The 24,484-nt window shown below is 46.5% G+C and overlaps 1 protein-coding gene across 1 annotated transcript in view; it reads right to left on the reverse strand.

Moving 5' to 3' along the window:
- Window positions 1-349: 349 nt before the first annotated feature.
- CSMD2 (CUB and Sushi multiple domains 2) overlaps window positions 350-24,484 on the reverse strand; it is a 579,918-nt gene continuing 555,783 nt past the window's right edge. The window contains exons 59-71 of the mRNA XM_033115124.1: window positions 24,061-24,240; window positions 23,481-23,654; window positions 20,767-20,940; window positions 20,375-20,448; window positions 18,293-18,404; window positions 17,547-17,726; window positions 10,813-10,875; window positions 9,366-9,527; window positions 7,448-7,560; window positions 5,563-5,650; window positions 3,879-4,017; window positions 3,483-3,698; window positions 350-2,264 (exon numbers count right to left, since the gene is read on the reverse strand). Of these exons, the coding sequence (XP_032971015.1) occupies window positions 3,539-3,698; window positions 3,879-4,017; window positions 5,563-5,650; window positions 7,448-7,560; window positions 9,366-9,527; window positions 10,813-10,875; window positions 17,547-17,726; window positions 18,293-18,404; window positions 20,375-20,448; window positions 20,767-20,940; window positions 23,481-23,654; window positions 24,061-24,240 (1,619 nt within the window). The 3' untranslated portion in view covers window positions 350-2,264; window positions 3,483-3,538. The remainder of the gene's footprint in view (window positions 2,265-3,482; window positions 3,699-3,878; window positions 4,018-5,562; window positions 5,651-7,447; window positions 7,561-9,365; window positions 9,528-10,812; window positions 10,876-17,546; window positions 17,727-18,292; window positions 18,405-20,374; window positions 20,449-20,766; window positions 20,941-23,480; window positions 23,655-24,060; window positions 24,241-24,484) is intronic.

Here is a 24,484-nt window from a genome sequence, read left to right on the forward strand (position 1 = left end):
AACCATATTTATATATTTTGTTACATTTACAAAAAAGGCTTCCACTACTGTTTACCTACAATAATGAAAAAAAATTTACACCTTTTTTTCTTTCTTTTTTGGTCCTGTACAAACTTTGTATAATAAAAATATATCTCTGTACAAAAGATTTTTTTGTTTTACTTTTTTTTTTGTCCCTCATGGGATGGCAATGGGTGTGTGATACGAATGGTGGGTGAAGGGCCTAGTATGTCCTCGTCCCTTCCAAGCCTCTGGGGGTGGAGGGAAAATGCCAGAGGTGGGAAGGGCAACGCACAGCAGAGTACTGGACACTTCACCAGCATGTGCTCCGGGGGCATCTCCTGGGACACAGGACAGGGGCAGAGGCAGGGCTGGAGGAGGAGTCCACTGGTTGGTTTGAGAGGAACGTAAGAAGGGGGAAGGGAGCAGCCAACGAGCTTCCTGCATTTGTTTCCAGGGAAAGAGAGATGAGCGTGCATGTTTGTCTGGATTGGCCCTCTTCCGTGAAGCGCTGGGAATGCTGTGACCCAGGGCAGGTACGGGCAGCGCTGGGCCCCCGCCACTGCCAGTTCCAGTCGCACCTGCTGGAAATTCACTTCTCATTTTACTCCAGCCAATCTTAACACTAGTCAGATCTTTTCATTGTTCCAACCCAGAATTTGCTTAAGAACCAGGTATCCCTGCCACTCCATTCCCCTACATTTCTATTTGTCATTTCAATATGTGGTATGAACATCTGAGGCCAGCATGCCACACATGCACACGTGCCTAAGCCCATGGGGACCTTCCCAAAGACAGAGAAAGTGGCTCTACATGTCATAATTTGATTCTTAAACTTGTTAGCTTCCCAACAGTATTTATATAGAATTTATTAATGACCCAAGCACAGTGAAACTCAAAATAAATCAAACCCACTTGCAAGGAGCTCGAGAGAATGTGACTTGCATCCGCTCCATCCTTTGGATTCAGGAATTCCCAGGTCCTTTGTTTGCTGTGGCAAAGGGCTGCTGGGAGCCAAGGGGCTGGCAACAGCTTCAGGAGGCAGGTACTGGGTCCTTCCCCTGAGGCTGCCCCGGTGGAGAGAATAGAACGCAGAGCGGACATATGTATCCCCAGCCTGGCCCACCAGTCCTGGCCACAGTTCAGCTGTAGAGATGCACCTATTATTCCCCATCCTTGGTGCCCCTTCTAGACCGGGGTTTCTGGCGCTGGTGGTGTCAGAGCCATCTGGGATTGCATTCTGACTCCACACTTCCTAACTGTGGCTTCCATCTCTTCATTTTTCTGGGCTTCTATTTTGTCATCTATAAAATGGATTAATAATTCTTATGCTTTGGGGTGTTGTAGGTCTAGAAATAATACACCTCAAGTGTCAGGCACAGAGAAGGAACTCAATACATGTAGCCATTAATTTTTGGACACTGGGGTGGGCTTCCTCTCCCGTCCTTTCCAACACCTTGCCTTGCCTGCGGACTTGGTGTCCCTGTCTGGGCCACAGACTTGTGTCTCTTCTTTGTCAGCTGACAGCCAGACTTGACCTTGGGCTTGTAGCCAGATTCCTGCCCTTAACTCCCCTCACCCACCCTTCTCTTGCAGCACTGCTAGGGGCCCAGAATGACTTTCTAATTCACTGGGTTTAGAATGCAATAAAATTATGTCGGAAAAAATAAAGAAACTGATTCCAAACGATTTCTTAGGATGTTTTTCTGCCCTTGGGGTAGTCCTTGCTGCTACTCAGCAGGTGGTATCGTTCATTCACAGATGGCTGGTCTCTGCACGCTGACCGCCGTGGGTACATCCTGCTAACACACTCACTGAGACTTGACAAACCGGGTGGGCTGTGTTGGCTTCAATGCTGTGGGAGCCTCCTCTTCACCTCTTCTCTGTGTTGGTGGGGAGCAGAGCATGGGGCCTCTTTCACACCCATTTCTCTGTTTTAAGCTCTTCCATAGACTCCAGTGAAGGAGGTGTGTGTGTGTGTGTGTGTGTGTGTGTGTGTGTGTGCACTCAGGCCAACACCCCACTCACACATCCACAAGGTGCTCTGCTATTTTAAATCCATCAGCTTCCTTCCTCCGTCTGCAGCCTCTCTTGCTTTACGGCGCCAAGTCAGGGCACAGTGGGACTCCTCTCCTGGGTGGCGGGTGCAGACGGCGGCAGGGTGAGGGCCCAAGTCCCAGAAGGAGCAGACACGGGCGGAGGGACAGACGAAGATGGGCACTGGGCACTGTGCTCAGGGGAGTGTACTTCTGTCCCCTGGAGAACTGGGAACAAACAGATCATAGCAGAGCTTGTCAAACAGGAGAGGCAGTGGGCGGGGCCGGGAGGGGTGAAAAGGAAGGTAAGATAAAAGCAAGGAAGGAATAAAGGGGAACGAATGAAAGAAAATTAGTTGCTTTGATCCTTATCTTTGATTTTTAATCTTCTTAAACTGAGGGTGGGATGTAGGGATCCCTGGCTGTACATGGCAGAACATATATTTTCCTGATGTCGTCTTTTTCCCTGGCAGGGCCGCTTATCCATTAGGCATAGGAGACCCAGGGCCTAGGGGCCACCATACTTTTAGGGACCAAGAAAATGCATTAATTTCAGTTTCTTTCAAAACCAGAAGGAAAAAAATGAATAGAATAATATTGGACATATAATGAATCCAGACTGAATTATATTGACTTTTTATAACAACAGAGTTATCAAGTATCAATTTTCTTCGGTATATATTTTAATGGAGGAAGGGGTCCTTGGAAGTCACCACACAGCCCTGCCCCATTGCCTCTGACTCACTAACTCCACAGGCTTCTCTGACTTCCCTATGGGGGGTTTTGATTTTAATTTCAGCTGTTCTTTCAAATTTATAATTTGAATTTTTTACCTCATCACTCATTTTAAATGTATGTGTGTGTGTCTGTTCAAGGTGGTTTTTCACATATCCCCTCCCGGAGCCAAGCAGAACCTTCTTTGCGCTCCAGCACTGGGTAGGTTGGAAGTGGGGAGATGGGGCCGTGCTGGAGATGTGGGTCGGATGGAACGTCCCGAGGCCCTGGATGCCGGGGAGAGGCAGTGCTGAGGGCTGTCTAGACTGGGAGCCACCAACCCCAGATGACATGGGGTGGAACGTCATGCACACAGGCACCTGGGGCCCAGTGGAGCCCCAGACATGCAGCCAGGGTGTGTGTGGTCTGGGGACACTCTTGTTTCTTTCCTACACTATTCCAGAGTTCTGCAACTCGAAGTTCAGAGTCATTCCTGATCCCCTGTCAGGCCTCATTCATGCTGCCCGAGATTTTACTTTTTCTCTTTTGCTTTCTATTTGTAAGAGTTCTGAGGATGAAACAGGTAGGAACAAGGAAAGATGGAGCATAAAGATGAAACCTCAGAACTATTCTGGCATGTTAAAATAGCCCCACTTCGTTACACACTAGTCTAGGACAGATGTGAAAGGACGCTCGCACAGGTACACGTCTGCCTCCCACAGCCCCTCTCACCGGCTGCTGGCGGCTGGGCTCTCGGTGGCGGTGGCGGTGGCAGCCAGGCCTGGGGGCTATACCGCTGTACACACCGTGCTGACTGTGAACTCCGCCTCCGTGGCCATGATGTCTGTGGGCTGGATGTTGCGGTCGTACATTGGGTTCTCAAATGTGGCCCGAACATTTGTGTTCTCGTGGCCCGCGTAACCATTGAACGGAACCTTCGGTCTTCTCCTGGGAATAAGAGCGAGAGTGACTGAGACATAAAAAGAGGAGAGAACCAGGGGTCTAAAGGCGCAGAGGGAAAAGGAGTCCTTTCTTCCTCTCAGAAGCTTACAGCTGTCCGGAGCCAGGAAGGCTCTGGGTGGGTCAGTCGGGCTGGGCCCCGCCTCGCGCCCGCCTCCTTCCCTGTACCTGTGTTTGTAGAGATAGAGCACAAAGCCCGCGATGATGAGGGCGACGAAAGGGACCAGGATCGCGGCTGCCACGGAGCTGCTGTTGGAAGCAAAGTGGCGGCCGATGGACTCGGGGTCTGATTCCAGCATCCTGAGGTCTGCAAGTCCCAGAGCATAAAGGTCAGGTCACAGAGACACAGGCTGGGGTACAGCCCTTCGCAGTCACTGCTGGGAAGTGAGGCTGCGCCTGGGATGTTCCTGTTCTCCAGCGCGGTGCCCAGAGCCCACCACCTGCCTTCCACGCACTCAGACACGCGCTGGGAGAAGGGGCCCACGGGTACTGCTCAGATCACGTCCATAGGTCAGCGTGCAGTCCTGGGGACGCCAGTCTGTGGGAGAACCTGAAACTGTGTCGCGAAATAAAATCTCCAAAAGGTGAAGAAGTTTTGAAACTTCTTTTGGTCGTAGAAGCCTCTTATCAGCTAAAACCTCACAAGGAAGCCGAAACAGAAAACGGATGAATGTGGACTTGCTCTGGGGGAAATGGGAGAGGGGGCACTACAGTTTCTGCCTCTGGAGGGTCTCCCCTCTTTCTCCTGCCCCTCCCCCAAGACTGTGGGGCTCAGGAGAACCTAGGGACACTGCCGCCCCTGTCAAGTCCCCCACCTAGCTGAGGGGGCTGAGGCTCTGAGAGGGGAGGGTCTGCTTCTGGAGACAGGGTGTCAGCTGTGCAGCCAGAACAAGAACTCCGGCTGCCTGCGGTCTCTGCAGTGTTTTAGGCTGAAGGGCCAGGGGAACTGTCTTCCAGTATTTGAACGGCTGCTTCATGGAGGAGAGAGGGGTCTTACTCTGTGTAGCTGTTGAGGGCAGAGCTAACAACAGCTCTGGGGGAGGAGCAGGGTGGAATGGGCCCAACAGGGAAGCAGATTTCTGCTTAAGACAAGGAGAAGCCTTCTGAGGGTCAGAGCTGTGAGAAAACGCAGTTCCTCCTGGGCAGGCAGGGGTCCCTGGAGACGGGCAGTGTCAGCACCATGTGTCAGCACCAGTGTCAGAGCTGGTGGCTCTCTGGCACCACGCCTGCCTCCTATATCCCCATGCACTGCTTCCCAGAAATGAGGACCCCTCCCCCCATTAGTGCCTGAGGCTCGGCACCCAGAGGCTCTGGGTCCAGGCCAATCTTGGCAGTGAGGACGCTGGACGCTGATGACGTGGTGCATGCTGGGTAAAGATGCTGGGAAGAGCAAGGAGGGAAGCCTCTGCGACACTCAGTTTTCTCATCTGTACGACGAGGACGAGGACTGTAACACCAACCTCTGGGACGTGTGGGGAGGGAAGGGCAACATGGGTCAAAGCACCCCTGAGTCCCCCATGTTTTAATGCTAAGGGAGGTGTGGGTGATGCCTGAGGATGGCCAGACAGCGCTGGAGGGGGCTGCATCTGAGACCCGATGTCCCTTCGCTGAGGATCTCCACTCAAGGGCTGAGCACGAAACTGGCAAAGGCCAAGTGTATTATGTATCGTGCTTATTTCTGGAGAGATAGTTCTTAACTTTTATCAGAATCTCAAAGGCGTCCCTGACCCAGAAAAGGTTCAGAACCCCTGTCTGAGACTTGAACATCACCAACCCCCTGCTCTCAACCCCAATATACGAGTTTCTCCTCCGGCCCCATGAGCTCACACTTCGGGGGACAAATGCTAGTTACCGAGTCTTTGAAAGCCGAACTGCCCAAAGCCGTGGCCCTTGACGGAGCCTTGGTAGACGAAGGTGCCCCCGGAGGACTCTGAGGAGACCTGTGGTGGAGGGGAGCAGAGAGAATAAGCTGGGAGACGTGCTAGAAGGAGCTGGAAGCCCTGCCAGCAGGCCAGCGACAAGCTCATAAGCACATGTGGACAGACGCTGGTTTCCTCTGCCTGCCCGTTACCCTGACACACAGGTACTGACCTGCCCACACCCAGGTAAGGGATGGCGGAGCATGACTGACGTGTGAGGTGGGGACACACACCAGCTGCTTGGAGGAGGCAGAGGCATTTCCCTTTTCTACGGGTCGACTCACTTAATCTGTCTGTGCCTCAGTTTCTCATTTGTAAAACAGGAACAATAACAGTACCTGTATCTTAGGGTTGCTGTGAATATTAAATAAGTTAATATAGACAAAACACTGAGAAAACTTAATAGGCCCTAGATAAGTGTTAGCTATTATCACTGTGATGAAAAACTGACTTTTAGAGTACCAAGGGGCAAACCCAACTATGATTAAAATGTACCTCGTGGATTTAATGTACTTTGGAGAGTTCATCACGGTTCCAGTAGCTATTAATTTTCTTTTGGTGGGGGTGGTTGGGGACATGACTCCTCCTTGCTCCCTCTGCCACTTGCCCAGACACTCAGACATGCAGGTGTGGACTACTTAGCTGAGGATGCTCGTGCTTCTGGTGTCCCTTCCGACTCATGCTCTGTCCCCTCTGTCTCCTGTGCTCTGGGATGACCTCCCCACCTGTCCCTTCAAACACACCCTGGATGGGCCCGATGGCTGGTTGTCATCCTAGGCAATTGCTCCAGCAGTTCCCAGCCCTCCAGAGCTCCACTCTCATCTAACCCTTGGCCTGTACTTCTAGCTCCATCTCCCATATCTGACTCTTGTTCTCTCACCTCTGGCAATTTTCCTAGCATGGTGGAATCTGTTGTCCTTGCAAAGGACTACTTTGGACTACTACAATGGAAGCCAGCCAGGACTTGGATACCCAAGGGAGTCCATAGGATACTCTAGAGAAAAACCAAGGAACTAACTGGCTATGTCAGCTCCTGGAAAGGCCACGTGCTTCTCCTAATGTGTTTATAAAGCAAAGTCCCTAAAGCCACAGTCCTGTACCAGCTGGTCTTGTCCAGGAGGTTGCACCCTGACCCTTAGCTCTCTGCTACTCTGGTCACCATGACTTCTCCCTCCTTCCCACCCTGCCTCTTCTAAGACAGGGAAGCTGAGGATACGACAGGTGACACCATGCTCAACTTTACTACCTGTCAGCTTGGAACGTGTGGGCAGAGGAGCATCACTGGGGACCTGGCTTCCATCTCAACAATGCCCTAGAATGTAACAGGTCTTTCCCACCGGGGAATGTAAGGAAGTCATATTCCCTCCCCCATGTCTTGGTCTCCTGAGCTGGGCCCAGTCACCCACAATCTGTACCCTCAAATGTGAGTAGATGTTCCAGGTCCTCATCTGGGATTCACCACCTTCTCCCAGCTCCCACCCCCACACCGTGACCTTCAACTTGCTGACCTCTGCTGACCTCCAATTCTTTGCTTTCGCTCTAACATCAGAACCTACTCCCTCTCGCTCAGACGTGCTGAGCCTCCGTGCTCTCAGCCTCCTGGCCCTTTTTATCTTTTCCTTTGCCCACTTCACTAGCAGACGAGGACTCCCTTGCTCCCAGTCCTGGCCCTGCAGAAAACCTCCTTCCAAGTTTCCATGTGGATCCTAGGAGTTTCCACCCTCTTCTCCCCTCCTCTTCCCTGCCAGTGATCGGGGAGTTGGGATGGGGCAAGGTCACGGGGAGGTCAAGGACTGAGTGAGATATTGCTGAACTTACATGTCCATCTAAAGCCCACTGATCATCTTTGAACTTATTCACAAAAATCTCCACAGGCCCTGTAATCTGATGAACCTGGAGTAGGAGATGGAAATCTTCTTTCTTGTAAATTCCTGGGAAAAGAAAGTTCAGAGGATATACTTGAAAGATCGGGGAAAATTTCAAAATCCAAATGTGTGGGTTTGTGGATGTGAGTGTGAGTGGACTCTCACGTGTAGAGGTTGATATAAACACTCCATGCATAAGTGTAAGTAGGTGAGTACAGTGCAGCCAGAGAGTTTGTGTAGGCTGATGGTGAGTATGGCAAGAATGTGCATGTGTGTTAACAAATAATCAGATTACTGGCCTGTAACTGTGACCCTGTTTACACAGGCACGTGTGAGGTTTTGTACATGTTAATGTGTTAGCTGACGCGTAGGTATGCTTCCAATTCAGTGGGTGCAGGAATGCATGAGGGATGTACACGGGAGGATGTGAACGTGTTTGGGGCTGTCTGAGAGCGAATGTGAACGTTCAGTCGTGTGTGTGTGTGTGTGTGTGTGTGTGTGTGTGTGTGTGAATGAGTGGATGTAACTGCCTGTGGGGTTGTGCGTCACTGTGCCCATTCTTTCCCTCATATGTTCATTTAGCTATCCATCTATTCAATAGACACTTGTTTTCTAAGATATATATTTTTTCTGATTGTAGAAAGATTTGAAATTGGGGAAATTTTGGAAAATGCAGAGATGCAAGAAGGAAAAAAATCACTCTTGATCTCACTACTAAGAAATAACCACTGTGAACATTTTCACGTAATTACTTCCAATTTTCTTTCTTATGTATATAATTTTTTTTCTTTTAAAAAACTGGAGTCACATTTTAAATGCATGATAGTGGGTGTACTTCTTCCCAAACTGGCATAATAATTTATCCAGCAGATACACTATACTTAATATATCCATTTCTTTGTTTTTAGATAATTTTCTATTTCCAATTTTTATGTCATACAGGTAGCCCTGCAATGTGAACATCTTTCATTCATAAATGCTTGACTTCCTCCATAATTATTTCTTATGATAAAAATTCTTAGCAGTGTAATTAATAAGTCCAATCGTCCTCAAGGATCTTGAAACAAATTGCTAAACTGTTTTTTAGAACTGTACTATTTTCTTTTTTGCTTAATTTGATGGATTTGGGGTAATCTTTTTTGTTTTTAAATTAAAGTTGATTGGGGTGACAATTGTTAGTAAAGTTTCATAGGTTTCAGGTGTACAGTTCTGTAACACATCATCTATAGATCACATTGTGTGTTCACCACCCAGAGTCAGTTCTCTTTCCATCACCATATATTTGATCCCCTTTACCCTCATCTACCACGCCCCTCTCCATTACCCTCTGGTAACCACTAAACTATTGTCTGTGTCTATGAGTTTTTGCTTCTTCATTTGCAGAACTGTGCTATTTTCTACTTTCACCAGCACTGCATCAGTGCCTTCACTGGACCTTAACCAGCACTTAACGCTTATCACTTAAAAAAAAAAAAATCTTAGTGGGTAAAGTGGAAAATGACATTTTGTGTTTGAGTTTTTTGATTGCTGCTGAAAAATATTTTTTTCTTGTTTATTGACTGGCTGTACTTTGGCTTCTGGGATTTCTCTGCTCTTATTTTTAGTTCAGGTTTAGGGATACGAGTCTCTTTTCTCTTTATTTCTCAGTCCTCTGTACGTTCAAGTTATTAGTTTGTCTTCCAGCCATTTTCCTTTAGTCCCTGACGCTTTTATCATACGAACAAAGATGAACTGAGACTTCCTCTTCCCCCTGCCCACCAGACAAGCCTTGCATGACAGTACAATGCGATGATGGCAGACTCGTCCTTAAAAAGGCACATGCCTGGTCACCTGTACGCCCCTGGCTTTCATGGAAGCGGCCTGCTCCTTACCAGCCAAATGCAACTCCACGCCGCTGTGGTCAGTCATGGTGGCATTGACCTTGCTGTTGACAACCTGGAAGCCAGTCACTCTGAGCATGGCTGGCTGCTTCTTCCCCTGGTACTCATAGGCCCCTTTCCATAGGGAATTCTTGGCAAAAACATCCCCAGGCACTAGAAGAATGGAGAAATAGGCATGCGAGGGACTTTCACGTGTGCAGGTAGGATGGAGGCCACCTGATGATTGATCCCAGTTCACTCAGGGAGATCGTTTCCCTGAACCTCTAACGTGGGAAAGGGGGTGGAGTGCTCTGGCAATCCGGTGATCCTCTTGTGTCTCAGTGCGGATGGATGGAGGGAAAGAGAGAGAGGAGGTGGATAAGAAAAAAGGAGAAAACCAATAAGAAAGGGAGAGAGAGGGGGAACAAGAGGCAGACAGAGAAGGAGAAAGAAGAAAACACAAAAGGAAGGAGGAGGTTGAAAAGATGGAGAAAGGGAAAAAGAGAAGAGAGAAAAGCAGTACATCAGGATCGTGTGGCAGACAGGAAGGGCATGAGCGAGTGAAGGCTGACAGGTCTGGAGGCTCATCTTGGCTGTAACTTATCAGTTATTTGGTCAAGTGAAAGAGCCTCCACGACCTCACCTGTAGGCCATACATGTAGTTCTGGAAATGGGGGCCATCCCACCTACCTCATCCGAGTTATTGTAGGGGTTAAATGATCTAATGTTGCAAATTGTACGTCACAGCATGTCAGGCCCACAAAAGCACCTAATGAGTGGTAGCTACCAAAGCTGTTATTTATCCTTAAAATAATTCTCTAAGGCAAGGGTTATAATCTCCATATTACCAATAAGTAAACTGAAGCTCAAGAAGTGAAGGTCATTTTTCCAAGGACATAGCTGGTCAATGACCAAAATGGAACGCATATTGAGTTTCTGATACCAAGTCTCGTCTTCTTTCCTATATAATGCATATACTAGTAAAACGATAGGGTTCGAAAAAGGATATGAAAGTATATGATAAATCTGCATTGGTCAGGCACACCGGGAGTTCTGGGTCCAGTTCTGGACATCACCCTTTGAAAGAATTAATACCTGTCTTAAAACGCAAGCATTTCCAGGAAGCTCCCTGGGCTGGACCTGGGTCTGTGTGTCTGTATGACGGCACACTGGCTGTTGCTGTATCGAGGGGTTGTGGTAATCAGTGGCTCCAGAGCTCAAAGCTCTGGATATGTTTCTGGAAAGCCTTCAGTCCCTCTTCTGGATGAGGTTTCTGCTTCCTTCAGGCTCACTTCTTCCTGAAGTCGGCCTGGGGTTGGGAGGTGGGTGTGAAAATCTGTTTGGCTCTATAGTTTTCATGCCCTTCCATTGGATACTCAGAAAGTCATGTGCATGTTTCTGGGGAACTAGGTGAAGGAAGCAGCACCTTTCTTGAACCAAACATCCGGGCCGTACACACCTGAGGCTTGGGCGAGGGGTGGCTCCCGGGCAGTGTTGATGGGTCTTCCACTGGGCCGGACCTCTGCTGGGGAAAGAGGATGGGAGAAAAACAGGATCAGCCTTTGGTCTACATTCTATTGGAAAAACAATGGCCACCTCTTTGACATTAGGTCAATAGGTTCTTTGAGCTCTTGCTGTGGACTTGTGCTGTTAGACCAGGAGGTGGATTGCTTCGACGGTCTGGTGCTGCTATGGGTCCCTCTCAGAACAATAAACTCTGAAGATTTACAAAGGAAACCCATCAGATCAATGACAGGCATATTAAATGAGGAATTAGGATACAATTATATATGATTCTTTATTACTGCAATAAATTACAGGATCTAGCAGCGGGTCCAGGAACTATCATCATCTTGAAGTCGGGAGGAATGTAAACAGTATTTCACGATATCAGTAACAACCAATAATATAGTATGAAAATCTGCAATTTCTATGGGTGACGAAGTTACAAGTATTGCTAACACGACTATGGGTTTTGGTCTACATTCTAAATTAAAAGACATGCTAAACTTCAGTAAGAAGTAAAGGAAAATAAAGACGTCTGTTTTTCCAGCCTGCTACACAGATCCCCTGAATGTCCCTAATTGAGGACCTTGGATTGAAATGGCCTGTCCTGGACTCTGCCTTCTTCCCAGATGCCCGGCCCAAAGGAGGGCCTTCCACTGATCAAAAGTGAATCCCTTGAGTCCTGATGGGGGTTTCAATGCAGAGCTTCCCCCTCTTGAAGCGACGATATTAAGATTGAGAGGCCCTCCCAGCGAAGGCAAGGGCAAAAGCTTGGAGCCTGAGTTAGACGGCATAGGTTCAGGTCTCAACAGTGCTACTGAATGATTGCGTGACCTTGACTCGTCACTTCCCTACTCAGAGTCTTTGTCTCCTCCGGCTAAAACACAACTCACAGGTCTATGCTGAATAAATGAGCTAATGAACATGAAAGTCACGGTCCATAAATGTTAATGTCTTTTCTCCGTTTGCAGAGAAACAACAGAAAGATCTGCCTTGTCACCACGTAAGGGCGACCTGTCCCTCCTGTCTCCTTCAGGAGGCCACAGAGTTTTAGCTGCCCCTTCCAATTCTGGAGGTCAATTTATGTTTTGGTATAGAGAAAGCTGCAGAAAAAAATTTCCACAGTGACTCAAGGAAGGTATATTACTGAACAAAATACCGCTATTGTCTTAGGTTTTATAAGATGAAGGGAGCAAAGAGGGAGAAAGCATTTTCTGTGCCAGCACTGTGCTAGGCACTTTATAGTATTTTATTTAGCCCTTCTCTCAAAACAGTGAGGTCGAGGTTATTGTCTCCATTTTATAGAAGAGAAACTTGTTAAAAGGCAGAGAAGTGAAGAGACTTGCCCAAGGTCATACAGGAAGGGGTCGAACTGAGATCTAACTGAATCTATTTTGTGTTTTTAAATACAAGTACCTATAATAGCATCAAAAAGGATAAAATACTTAAAAAATGAATATAACCGAGGAAGTTCAAGTCTTGTACACTGAAAACTAGAAACCATCGCTGAAATAAATTAAAGTTCTAAATAAATGGAAAACATTCCATGCTCATGGATTGGAAGACTTAGTATTGTTCAGATGGTAATACTCTCAAAATTGATTTACGGATTCAACACAATCTTTATCAAAATGCCAGCTGCCTGTTTTGCAGAAATTGACAACCCAATCCTAAAATTAATACAGAAATAAAAGGGACCCAGAATGGCCAAACAATCTTGAAAAGAGGCACAAAAAGGAGGACTTACATTTCCCAACTTTAAAACTTACTATAAAGTTATAGAAATCAGGACTGTATGGTGATGGCATAAGGACAGTCATACAGGTCAGTGGAATAGAATTGAGGATCCAGATATAAGTTCACACATTTATGGTCAAATGATCTTTGACAAGGGCGCTAAGATAATTTGATGAGGAAAGAATAGTCTTTTGAACAAATGGAGCTGAGTCAACTGGCTATTCACATGCAAAAGCAGACTCCAGACTAACGCCATAAAAAATAACTCAGAATGAATCAAAGACCTACATGTAAGAGCTAAAACTATAAAACTCTTAGAAAAAAACATAGGCATAAATCTTTGTGACTTTGGATTAGGCAATGGATTTTTAGATATGATAGTAACAGCAGAAGCAAGCAAAAAAAATTGAAATACAACAAAATTAAAAACTTCTGTGTTTAAAAGGACATCAACAAGAAAGTGAAAAGATTAAAACTCATAAAATTGTATAAATTAAATATGTGTAGTTTATGTATATCAATAAGGCTGTAAAAACTACCATCTGAAAAAAAAGAAAAACAATTTAACACAGGACTAAAACTGAGCTTAAAAGGTGACAGTCTAATTTCATTTTAGGTGATGAATGAAATCAAAAAGTACTGTAAATTTTAAAAAAAGAAAGTGAAAAGACAATCCCCAAAATTGGAGAAAATGTTTGCAAATCTTGTATCTGTTCAGAGTCTTATATTCTAGATATAAAAGAACTCTTGAAGAGACTCCTGACCAAAATGACAGCATATGAGGCTGCTGAATTTCCCTCTTCCCATGAATGCACTGAATGTACAGCCAGCTACACATGGAGAAACTCCCTCTGAGAGAAATCCAGAAACTAGCCTAGTGACCCCTACACATTGGGTGACTGAGAAAATGCCCACATAGAAACAGGGAGGAAAGGCTGAGACATACTCTTGCCATACACCCCACTCCTGGCACAATGCCATAGGATCAGGAGGGAACTCCCAGCTTCTCCTTGAAGAGTGAAGGGCTTGGACCACACAGCTATAACAGCCCAGTTTTTGAGGCTGCCACCTACTATTCAATGCAATCTACAGATTCACTGCCATCCCTATCAAAAATCTAATGACATTTTTCACAGAAATAGAATAATCCTAAAATTTGTATGGAACCACAAAAGACCCTGCATAGCCAAAGCAATCTTGAGAAAAAAGAACAAAGCTGAAGGCATTATACTTCCTGATTTTGAACTATCTCACAAAGCTATAGCAATCAAACCAGTATGATATTGGCAGAAAAACAGAGAAATAGACCAATGGAACAGAATAGAGAGCCCAGAAATAAACCCATGCCTATATGGTCAATTAATTTTCAACCAAGGAGCCAAGAATATACAATGGGAGAAAGGACAGTCTCTTTAATAAATGTGTTGGGAAACACATGCAAAGAATTAAACTGTACCCCTGTCTATCTTACACCATACACAAAAAACAAATAAAAATGTATTAGACATGAGATGAAACCTGAAACCGTAGAAGAAAACATTGGGAGTAAGCTTGACATTGGTCTTGGCAATGATTTTTTGGATTTGACACCAAAAGCAAAGGTAACAAAAACAAAATAAACAGAACTACACAAAACTAAAAAGCTTTTGCATAGTAAAGGAAACTATCAACAAAACAAAAAGGCAGCCTATGGAGTGGCAGAAAATATTTGCAAACCACATACCCAATAAGGGGTTAATATCCAAACTATGCAAGGAACTCATACAACTCAGTAGCAGAAAACCACAAATAACCCAATTAAAAAATGGGCAAAGGACCTGAATAGACATTTTTCGAAAGAAGACATATAAGTGGCCAACAGGTACATGAAAAGGTGCTCAGCATCACTAATCATCAGGGAAATGCAAATCTAACCACATTGATATCTCACCCTCACACTTGTTACAATGTCTATTATCAAAAAGGTAAGAAATAAATGCTGGCAAGGAGGTGGAGAAAAGGGGACCCTTGTACACTGCTGGTGGGAATGTAAACTCATACAGCCACTATGCAAAACAGAATGGAGGTTCCTAAAGAAGTTAAAAATAGGGGGCGGCCGGTTAGCTCAGTTAGTTAGAGCACCCTGCCCTTAACAACAAAGTTGCTGGTTCGATCTCCACATGGACCATTGTGAGCTGCGCCCTCCTCAACTAGATTAAAACAACTACTGGACTTGGAGCTGATGGGTTCTGGAAAAACACATTTAAATAAATAAAAGTTGAAAAAAAAAGAAAAAGAAATTAAAAAATAGAACTAACATGTGATCAAGCAATCTCAGTTCTGGGTCTCTATCTGAAGGAAATGAAATCCTTCAAGAGCTCTCTGCACTCCCATGCTCATTACAGCATTTTCACAATAGCCAAGATAATGGAAACAACCTGAGTGTCTGCCAATGAATGGATGAATGGATAAAGAAAATGTGATGCACATACAGATACTGGAATAGTATTCAGCCTTAAAAAAGAAGAAAATCCTGACATTTGAGACCACATGGATTAACCTGGAGGACATTATGCTGAGTGAAATAAGCCAGACACAGAAAGACAAATACCATACGGTACCACTTACATGTGGAATCTGAAAAGAAAAAAGTTAAACTCATACATAGAAACAGAGAGTAAAATGGTGGTTGCCAGAGGCTAGGGGGAGGGTGAAAGACTACAAACTTTCAATTATAAGATGAATAAGGTGTGAGGATCTAGTGTATAACATGGTAATTATAGTAGATAATACCGCATTGTATAATTAAAATTTGCTAAAAGAGTAGAATTTATGTGTTCTCATCAAAAAAGGGTAAATATGTGAGGTGATGGATGTGTTTACTTGATGGTGGGAATTCTTTCACAATACATATGTATATCAAATTATCATGCTGCAAACTTTAAATATATTATGATTTTGTCAATTATACCTCAATGAAGCCAGAAAAAGGAAATCAAGAGGTCTATAAAAAGCTTACAACTCAATAATAAAAAGACAAATAGCCCAATTAAAACATGGAAAAAGGATTTGAATAGATATACAGATGGCCAATAAAAACACAGAAAGAGGCTTAACATCATTAGCCATTAGGGAAATGTAAATCAAAATCACAGTGAGATACTACCTTACACCTACTTAGGATGGCTTTACTCAAAAAAAAATAATAATAAATAAAAGGACAATAGCAAGTGTTGGCAAGGATATAGAGAAATTGGAACCCTAGTGCATTGCTGTGGGGATGTAAAAACAGTATAGGCACTGTGCAAAATTGTTTGATAGTTTCTCAAAATGTTAAACATTAAGTAGACATTCTACTCCTAGATATCTACCCGAGAATTAAAAACATTCCGTAGAAAATATCTACATTTATGGTCACAGCATTATTCACAGTAGTCAAACAGTGGAAACAACCCAAATGTCCATCAGCGGACAGATGGATTGGTGGCACATCCACCAATGGAATATTGATTGTTTAAGTGTGAAAAGGAATGAAATTCTGACACATGCTATATCATGGATAAACCTTGAAAACATTATGCCGAGTGAAATAATCCAGACACAAAAGGACAAATATTACATAATTCCACTCAAATGAGGGACCTAGAATAGGTACGTTTATAGAGCTAGAAAGTAGAATAGCTGTTATTAGGGGCTGGCGGGAAAGGGAAACGGCAAGTTATTGTTTAAAGGGTACATAACTTCTTTTGAGATGGAGAAAAATTCTGGAAATGGATAGTGGTGATGGTTGCACAGTATTGTGAATGAACTTAATGCCACTGAATTGTACACTTACAAATGGTTAAAATGGTAATTTTATATTACGTATATTTTACCACAATAAAATGTATATAAATGGTTCTCCAAAATGAAACCTTATCTCACTACCATATGTGGAAAACAAATGTTACTTTCCATAAATAAAAGAAATTTACAACAATTCATACGATGACAATTCTAGCTCTGATAAAGGCTCTGAACCTGAAGCCTTCTCTCTCTGAGGGGCAGAACAGCAAAGTACTTAAGAGCTTGGATTCTGAAGTTAGACCTTCAGGGTTTGAATCTCCGCTCTCTCCTTTTACCAGCTGGTGACCCCAGGCTTGTTACTAAACCTCTCTGTGCCTCAGTTTCATCATATATTAAGTGGGGATATGAATCACATCTATCTCGCAGGATGACTGAGAGGATTAAATGAGTCAGTACTCACAAAGTACTTAGAACAATGGCTGGCATGTGGTGAGTTCATCATCTGTAAAAATTAATGTCATCCTAGCACCAAGCCGATCCTTTATCCTTGCTGGATTCTTCACTTAAGACTGGACTCAGACCACCTTCTCCAGGAAGCATTCCCTGACTTCTCTCCTCCCCCTCTGACCTCCCCCCCACGGCATGCAGCCTATTTCTACATTGCTGAAGGTACCGTTGTATTGATCATGTGTTGTTTTTGCAGCTAAATGTGAGCTTCTTTAGGGCAGGGTTGGTGTCTTTCACCTAATCCTCCATGCCCAGCGCAGGTATGCACAGTGATAATGCTCAATAAATACAGAATAAATTAAGAAGGGGGGAGGGAGGTCTGCGACATCTTGGTAACCCCAAGGGATCTGTGGGGGGGTGCTGTTTTATCAAGGTTATGACATGCACAATGCATTAATCCAATTAGGTGAAACGAAGAGATTTTTTTCTGCCTGATGATTAAGTATAATCCTGGGAGAATGTTTAAGCTCAGGCAGAAGGCAGCAGAATAACACTTGGGATGGCTTCACTGGGTGCCTCTGGGTTCATCTCCTAGCAACTCAATGCCTCAGAAAATCGTAAGCGGGATCCAGCCCCTGGAAATCATATTTCTTCCTTCTCTCTTGCCCTCTTTCACTCAAGCTCAGCTGCCACCTTTGGCTTCCCACCCTGGGGAGGTTCACCGAGCGGCACACTCACCCAGGCAGATGGCTGGTTTGCCCGTCCAGCTGCCGTCTGCTTTGCAGGTGCGGTGCTCGGAGCCACCTTTGAGGGAGAAGCCCTCCTGGCAGGAGTAGATGAGCGTGTAGCCCATGGAGGGCAGGTCCAGGGCCCCGACGTTGGCATGGGTTGGCGTCTCTGGCTGTTTGCAGTGGTGGGCTGGATGAGAGGAAAGACACTATTGGACCTGGGGAGAGGAGGGTCTTCAGGACCGTTCCCGCTCCTAGATGGAACACGCCCCTCCTCTCCCCTGTGGGACCCTTTCATGTCCAGCCTCCCCTCCCCGCCTCCCCTCCCACACCCCAGCCTCCACGTCTACAGGAATGGCCAAGGCGGAGCTCACGTGGGGATTGGCTTATTACCCCTGGTGGAACCTAAGCCTGTAGCACTTTCCCTGAAGGAAGAGGAGTAACGGTGGTTAAAAGGCTGAAATCTTCCCTCCTGAGGGCTGGCTTTGGTAGTTGTTAGTTTCTGCTGCCATTGGAAAGTTTCCTTTTGTCCTTTGCTAAGGCACAGGAATTCCCTTCAAACATCAGGAAGACTTTTGTGCAGATGTGTCTTCTGTGAGGCCCCAAGGAGTGAGGAGGAGAGACCAATATTGGTCCCAATGAGAAGGGTGAGCTCCCTGCCATTCAGAGCGTTCAAGCATGTCTCGGGTGCCAGTGGGAGAGACGGTGTGTAGTCAGGAGGAGCCGTGATGGGATGCAGGTGAAGTCGGTACTCACGGACGCAGTCGGGCGGGGTTCCGCTCCAGGTCAGGTTGGGGAGGCAGGTCCTGGTGGTGGAGCCCTGCAGCAGGTAACCTTTCTGACAGCGGAAGAGCACGGTGCTTCCCACCTGTGGGGACGGAGGGTCCCATGATCACCTTCCGTCCAGCAAATCTTCACAATCGCTGTCACTTGCCTGCTCACTTTCCCACGCTCCAACTCCTACCCCCGCCATTGCCTCTACCCACACACCCTCCTTTCGCTTCTCTGCCTGGTTAAATCTTCTTTGTCCGTGGAGGCAGCTTATATTACGAGGCTTCCGCACGACCTCGCCCAATCCCCCGAGCCAGATAGATCTCTGCTGTGGTGGACAGAGCCTGACTCACAATCGGAAGACCCCGATCTCAGGGCTGGCTGCGATGCTGGCGCCCTGAATGACAGGTTGCACAAAACTCTAACCTCGGTCCTCCTGTGTACAGAGTGGGGACGACCAACCCTGCCAAACTGCACTGGAATGTTGTGACACTCGAAGGCGCTGGTGGATTTGAAAGCATTTTATAAGATGTGAAGAACTGTACAAAATAGAATTATTACTTGTGTACGTGTCTCTTTCTTCTACGAAACTGTAAATTCCTTTAGGGCGGGAGACTTGTCTCCCTTACTGACGTGTTCCTTGGAGAATCTGGTACCGTGCTTCGTAAATCTCTGTTCAGCACAAGTGCTGTCCTCCCTCCATCTCTCCCTCTGCTCAGTTGTTTTCCTCATGCTCACCCTTCACCAGCCCTTCACCATCTAACTCGACACCCCTGCCACCACTACCAGCTCCATCTCTCGCTCTCCAATCCATTGGCCATAATGCTGTCGGATCAGCTTCTGGACTGCAACTTGGATGATACCATCTCCCAGCTCAAAACACTCACGTGTCTCTATGACCCATAGTAGCAAATTCAAACAAAGTGAAACTCTTAATTTCTACTCCCTTCCTCCATGCCTGACCTGTTTGTCTCTTGTATTTCATCGTCTCATTCAGCAATTGGCGCCTTTCTCCACCCAGTTGTGCAAATTGAAAACCTCAAGTCATCCGTATTCCTTCCCTTTCCTTCAACCCCTCAATCCAATCCACCAACAAGCCCTCTTGGTTCTCCCCACAAAATACATTCTGACCCTTCTGCATCTCTCCGCGCCCGCTGTCACCAGCCTCGCCCAGTCCCACGTTCATTCTTTTCCTGAGCCACTGCGATCGTGTCCTACTTGAATAAGTGCCTCTGTTCTTAACCCCCGATTATTCACTCTCTCTTCATCCTGAGTGACAGTTCAAATGGTGGATCAGATTGAGTCACCTTCAAATGGTGTCCCATAGCATTTAGGATAAAATCCAAAATGCGTATCCTGGTCTCAAGGTCCTACGTGACTCGGCCCATGCCTTTCTCTCTTCAAAAAGTATTATGTGATATTTGCTGCATACAAAAGAATATATGGAACATATACAGACATGGGATCCCAACCTGCCATTTCCAGGTCAGTCCCTGATATTCCCCCGGGCACGTCTCGGGCTCCAGGTAATAGTCCTGCCTTGAACACACCCCTACTTTCCTGCTTCCTGTTCAGTGTCCCATCCCAGCCTCTCCAGATCTCCTCCTTTTCCTGAAGCTCATTCTGAGCTGTGTCCACCAGGCTTGTATCCTCCCGGGATGGGCCCGCGGGCAGGGCCTGCCCCCCATGTGGCATCTCTCCCTCCACCCTGTCGAACCCTGTCTTTGTGGTAGGGTCTGGGGGCCCTGAAGACAGAAGGTCTGTCTGTCTCACTCATTCCCGTATTTCCACACCTGCCCTGCCCCAACTACTGCTGGGACGTGTTTGTGGAGTTCCAGGTAGACCTGTTTTTCCACCTCAGCTTCTTGGTTTGGTGTAAATGCCTTCCCGTTTTGAAAGGGTGCTCTCCTGTGGCACAGTTCAGAGGCTGAGTGCTTCCTTTCTCCAGCTTCTAAGGTCTTGTCCCTCTCTAGTGCTGTCCCGAGGAAGGTCCCCGGGCCCTCCGAGGCTGACAGTGATAGAAAGTGACAGGACGCAGGAAGGCCCGACCTTGGCTGGTCTCGTTACCTGGTAGCCCTGGGAATTGTTCTGTATCCCAAACTGCGGCATGCCGGGGTCCGCACACATGGTCAGCGTCGGGTCTGCATTGCCAAAAGAAAAACAGACCACACGGTCACGGGAGCTTTCATTGCCTCCGCTCACTCTGAGAAGCAGAAGCAGAAAAGAAAACGGAACTATGTCCTGACTACCCCGCCTCTGGGTATCTCCACCTAAGTCAGACCCTTCGCTGACCGTACGCTCTCTGTAGCACATTAACTACAGGCTAGTTCTCATCCTGCTCTGAGGAGACTTGTTCCCTTTTGCAGATGAGACCCCTCAAAACAGGGAAGGAAAGTCATCATCTTCGGCCCAAAAGAAAGATGCCCACAGCTGGGACTCTTCCCCAGATCACCTCTCACCTATGCAGCTGGGCTGGGTGCCACTCCACATCCCATCTGACTGGCAGAACCGCCGTGGAGAGCCCACCAGCACCAGAGGGGGCTGGCAGGAGAAGGAGACAGATGACCTGTAGGAGAAGCCTCGGTCCTCTCTCCTCCCATGGGGTGGGACACCAGGATCTCCGCAGAACACAGCTGGGAAGATGAAGGGAGAAAGGCAGGGCCAGGTTGCTTTGTAGAAGCCAGGCTGCGATCCCATCGTCCCTCACCCCCACCCTAGCCTTTGTTCTCTGTGCTGCTTTCCTCCAGCATCCACTGGAACGCTGGAAATGGAGGCGGCCCTGAGTAAATGATAACATCAGTGTGGCTGTTTCTTCTCCTTTCCTCGTTCAAAATGCTTATTAATGATCATCCAAGTAATGGAGTAACATTATAGGAAGTTTAGAACATCGAGCAAAAACCAACTCTAATCCACTACCCAAAACTCCCTGCCAACCCTCATTTTCATGCTCATTCCTTTCTAGTCTTGGTTTCGGTGCATGTACACCTGTGCAAGGCTGCAAACCCATTGTCGAAGTGTTGTTTCATTCACTTAATAGTCTGTGAACATTTCCCAGCTTTATGACATCCCTATCCTTTATTGGCTACATAATTTTGCAGTGGCTGGTTGTACCATAATTACTGTCCATCGTAACTTTTATATTGGCATTTTCTATTAGTCTAAAGTTACACATGGCCTTTCTTTCATTTGCATTATTTTCTTAGGGGAAATTCTCTGGGAGTGGACTTATCTTTAAAGGTTTGAGTGCGGCACAGCTCTTGATGTGTACTGCCAAATGTCCTTCCAAAGGGTGTGCATTTGCACTGGGATGGGTGGTGTGTGCAGGGTGCTCAGGTCATTTAGATCATCAGATTATCATCAAAATTGGACTACTGAAGGCTAAGTTCCCCAAGACATCACTTTAAGCATGAAGAACATTCTTTTTTGCTATGATGAGAGAGTGTGTGTGTGTACATAGAATCTTGAGGTTCACAATCATATGCAAATAAATGGAAGCAGGTGCCCTGGGACCTGGGGCACCCAACCCTGACCCATCAGAAGTCAGTCAAACGCTGAGTTGATCAGAAGTCCCAGTATCTAGAAATAGGCAACTCAAAAGGCAAGAAATACAAATGGATGACAAAGAAAGAGCGACTCAGTCTTGCTAATAAGTAATGTGATGCCAGTTAGGATAATGGCACATCTTTTTAAACTCCTCAGCCTGGTAAATATTTAAGAATATTGACAGAAATCCATGGTTAATGAGAGAAAAAGTCAAGAAATATTCTCATAAACTGCTGGTGGGAGCATAAATTGGGATACTCTTTCTAGAAAGCGGTTTGGCAACATGTACAAAAAAAAAAATAGAGTGCACGTTGGCCCAGCTTCTTTCTCACTCTTAGGATTTTATCACAAGGGTAAAGAAATGCCTTTTTTAGGGCTTTTTGTTGCACAACTGCTTCGAACATGATTAAATTGGAGAAACCTAAATTCATCACCAGGGAGAAGATCAGACAAATTGTGGCATCTGCAATAAGGAAATTCTTTAGCCATTAAAAATGATGATGTGTCGATCAGTATGTATTGATAGAGAAGGTGTTGCTGGCCTATCAACGAATACAAGTTATGAACTAGTACGTGTAGCGTGATTCAATACCATTGATAGAAAATCATATGCACGTTGCTACAAATGCCAAACTGCAGAGTGATTGAGGTGGAAGCACAACAGTGGTTGTCTTTGGGAATTGAGAGTTTAGAGGATCGTTACGTTCTTCTTTGCATCTTCAGATATCATGCAGTTTTTAAAAATGATAACTATAATTCATTGCTAAAAAAGACAACTAAGCTATTTCTCAAGAAGAAAAGCAAGGTTTCTAGACCAGACTCAACCCTGAGTCTTGCGCCTTTCCTGCTGTTATCCTGGGGTATGTGACGGTCTGATGGATTGACCTCATGCCAAACGCTGCTTTTCCTGCGTCCACTTTTGAATGGCTGGCCCTTGTCTCTCCTGAAACTTCCCCTAACGGCAGCAGATTTTCAGAGGTACCCAAACAGTGTCATGAGTATGTTGACAGCTTTCTGCAGAATTAGAAAAATGCCAAGTAGAAAGAAAAAAATAGGTCCTAGTCTTTGTCCGAAGCCTGGACACAGAGAAAAACTTCCAGAGCCAATTCACAGGCTGGGACAAGAATAAGTGACCTGGAGCCTGCTTCTCGGGGGAACTCGATAAGAAATGAGCCCTGGAATGGACTTGGGGCTCTTTGGGACACATTGGGCCAGGAGGATAAGAAATAAAGTTTTTCACCAGAAAAGCATGAGCTTCCTAGGAGTCTTTTCTGTGTAGGGAATTTTCCACGAAGACAGCCATGTTTCCAGTACTGGGCCCCCTGCAGCTCTTTGGGTACCATTCCATCCAGTTCACAGCTTTTCAGGTTAAGAAACTCCTCCCTCATCTCTGGCACAATTTCCACCCACTGTGACTCCATACAAAGTCCATAGCCAGGGCTCAATTAAGACAATTCATATTTTCTTTCCTTAAACTTCCTTCCATCTTTAATAGTGTCTTTGACAAAACTCCCCATGATTCTGGGGAGCGGAGCACTATCTATTCTATACCTTCCAGTAGCAGAGTGCTGAGGAGGGAACGGGAGGGAGCCAGCCGACAGGATGCAGGAAAGGTCCTCGAGCAACTTACGGAAACACTGAGGCAGCTCTCCAGTCCAGGATCCATTTCCCTCACAGGTGAGCACCGCAGGCAGGGAGAGCTGGTACCCCTCCAGGCAGGCATACGTCACACTGGAGCCCCACGTGAAGTCAGACCCCACCACCTTCCCGTTGGGGATGAGCTGAGGTGGCTTGCACATGATGGCTGTGGGGAGACCAAAGCAGGCTGAGTTCTGGCGCCATCCTGAGGAAACCAGGCCCCAGTCACCAGCACTGATGTCGGCCGGCTGGGAGTCTGGGTTGAGCAGGAGGAAGCAGGAATAACCCCCTCTTACTTTGGAAGCTCTGGCCTTTATGCACCGTACAGTGCCCTCACTCAAGTGTGACAGCCCAGTCCTCTCTGCACAGCCCTCTCCTCGATGCTTACAGCCCAGGCCTCCCCTTGGTCTCTTCTGACCCCCTCCTTGCAGATGTTCAGGGACCAGTCCTCCCCTCACACACCCCGTTAAGACGTCAGGGCTCTCACCCCTCCCTCCTAGACGGTCAAGGCCCACGTCTCAATTTTGACTTTCCTTCGGCCCTCTGTCCACATCCGCAGCCCTCTGACACACCTTTGCACACTGGCTTGGTACCATTCCATGTCCGGTCCTTGGTGCAGCTCAGCACGGACACTCTGTGTGACTCCATCATGTAGCCAGGGACGCACTGGTAGGTCACAGTTTTGTTGTACCTGAAGTCATTGCCCAGCCGGAGGCCATTGGCTGGAATCCCAGGGTCACCACAGTTTATGACTAGGTTGGGGAGATACAGCATTGTTCACTCCCGGTCCATTCCCGTTTTCTCCCAGAGTTCTAATACCAGTCCTATCACTCCCTGCACATGCCCAGGAAGAGAAACTGTCAGATCAGGAATGCCCTGTCCCCTCACAGGCTCCCAGTGGGCACTGCCCATTCTAATGTCCACTGGGCCACGTCTCTCTGCAAGGGTCTTCCTGCATCCCTACTCGCCTTGCCTCCACCATCCTTATGCACGCCA

Source organism: Rhinolophus ferrumequinum, chromosome 9 (assembly GCF_004115265.2).
Source record: "Rhinolophus ferrumequinum isolate MPI-CBG mRhiFer1 chromosome 9, mRhiFer1_v1.p, whole genome shotgun sequence".
NCBI classification, from domain to species: Eukaryota; Metazoa; Chordata; class Mammalia; order Chiroptera; family Rhinolophidae; genus Rhinolophus; species Rhinolophus ferrumequinum.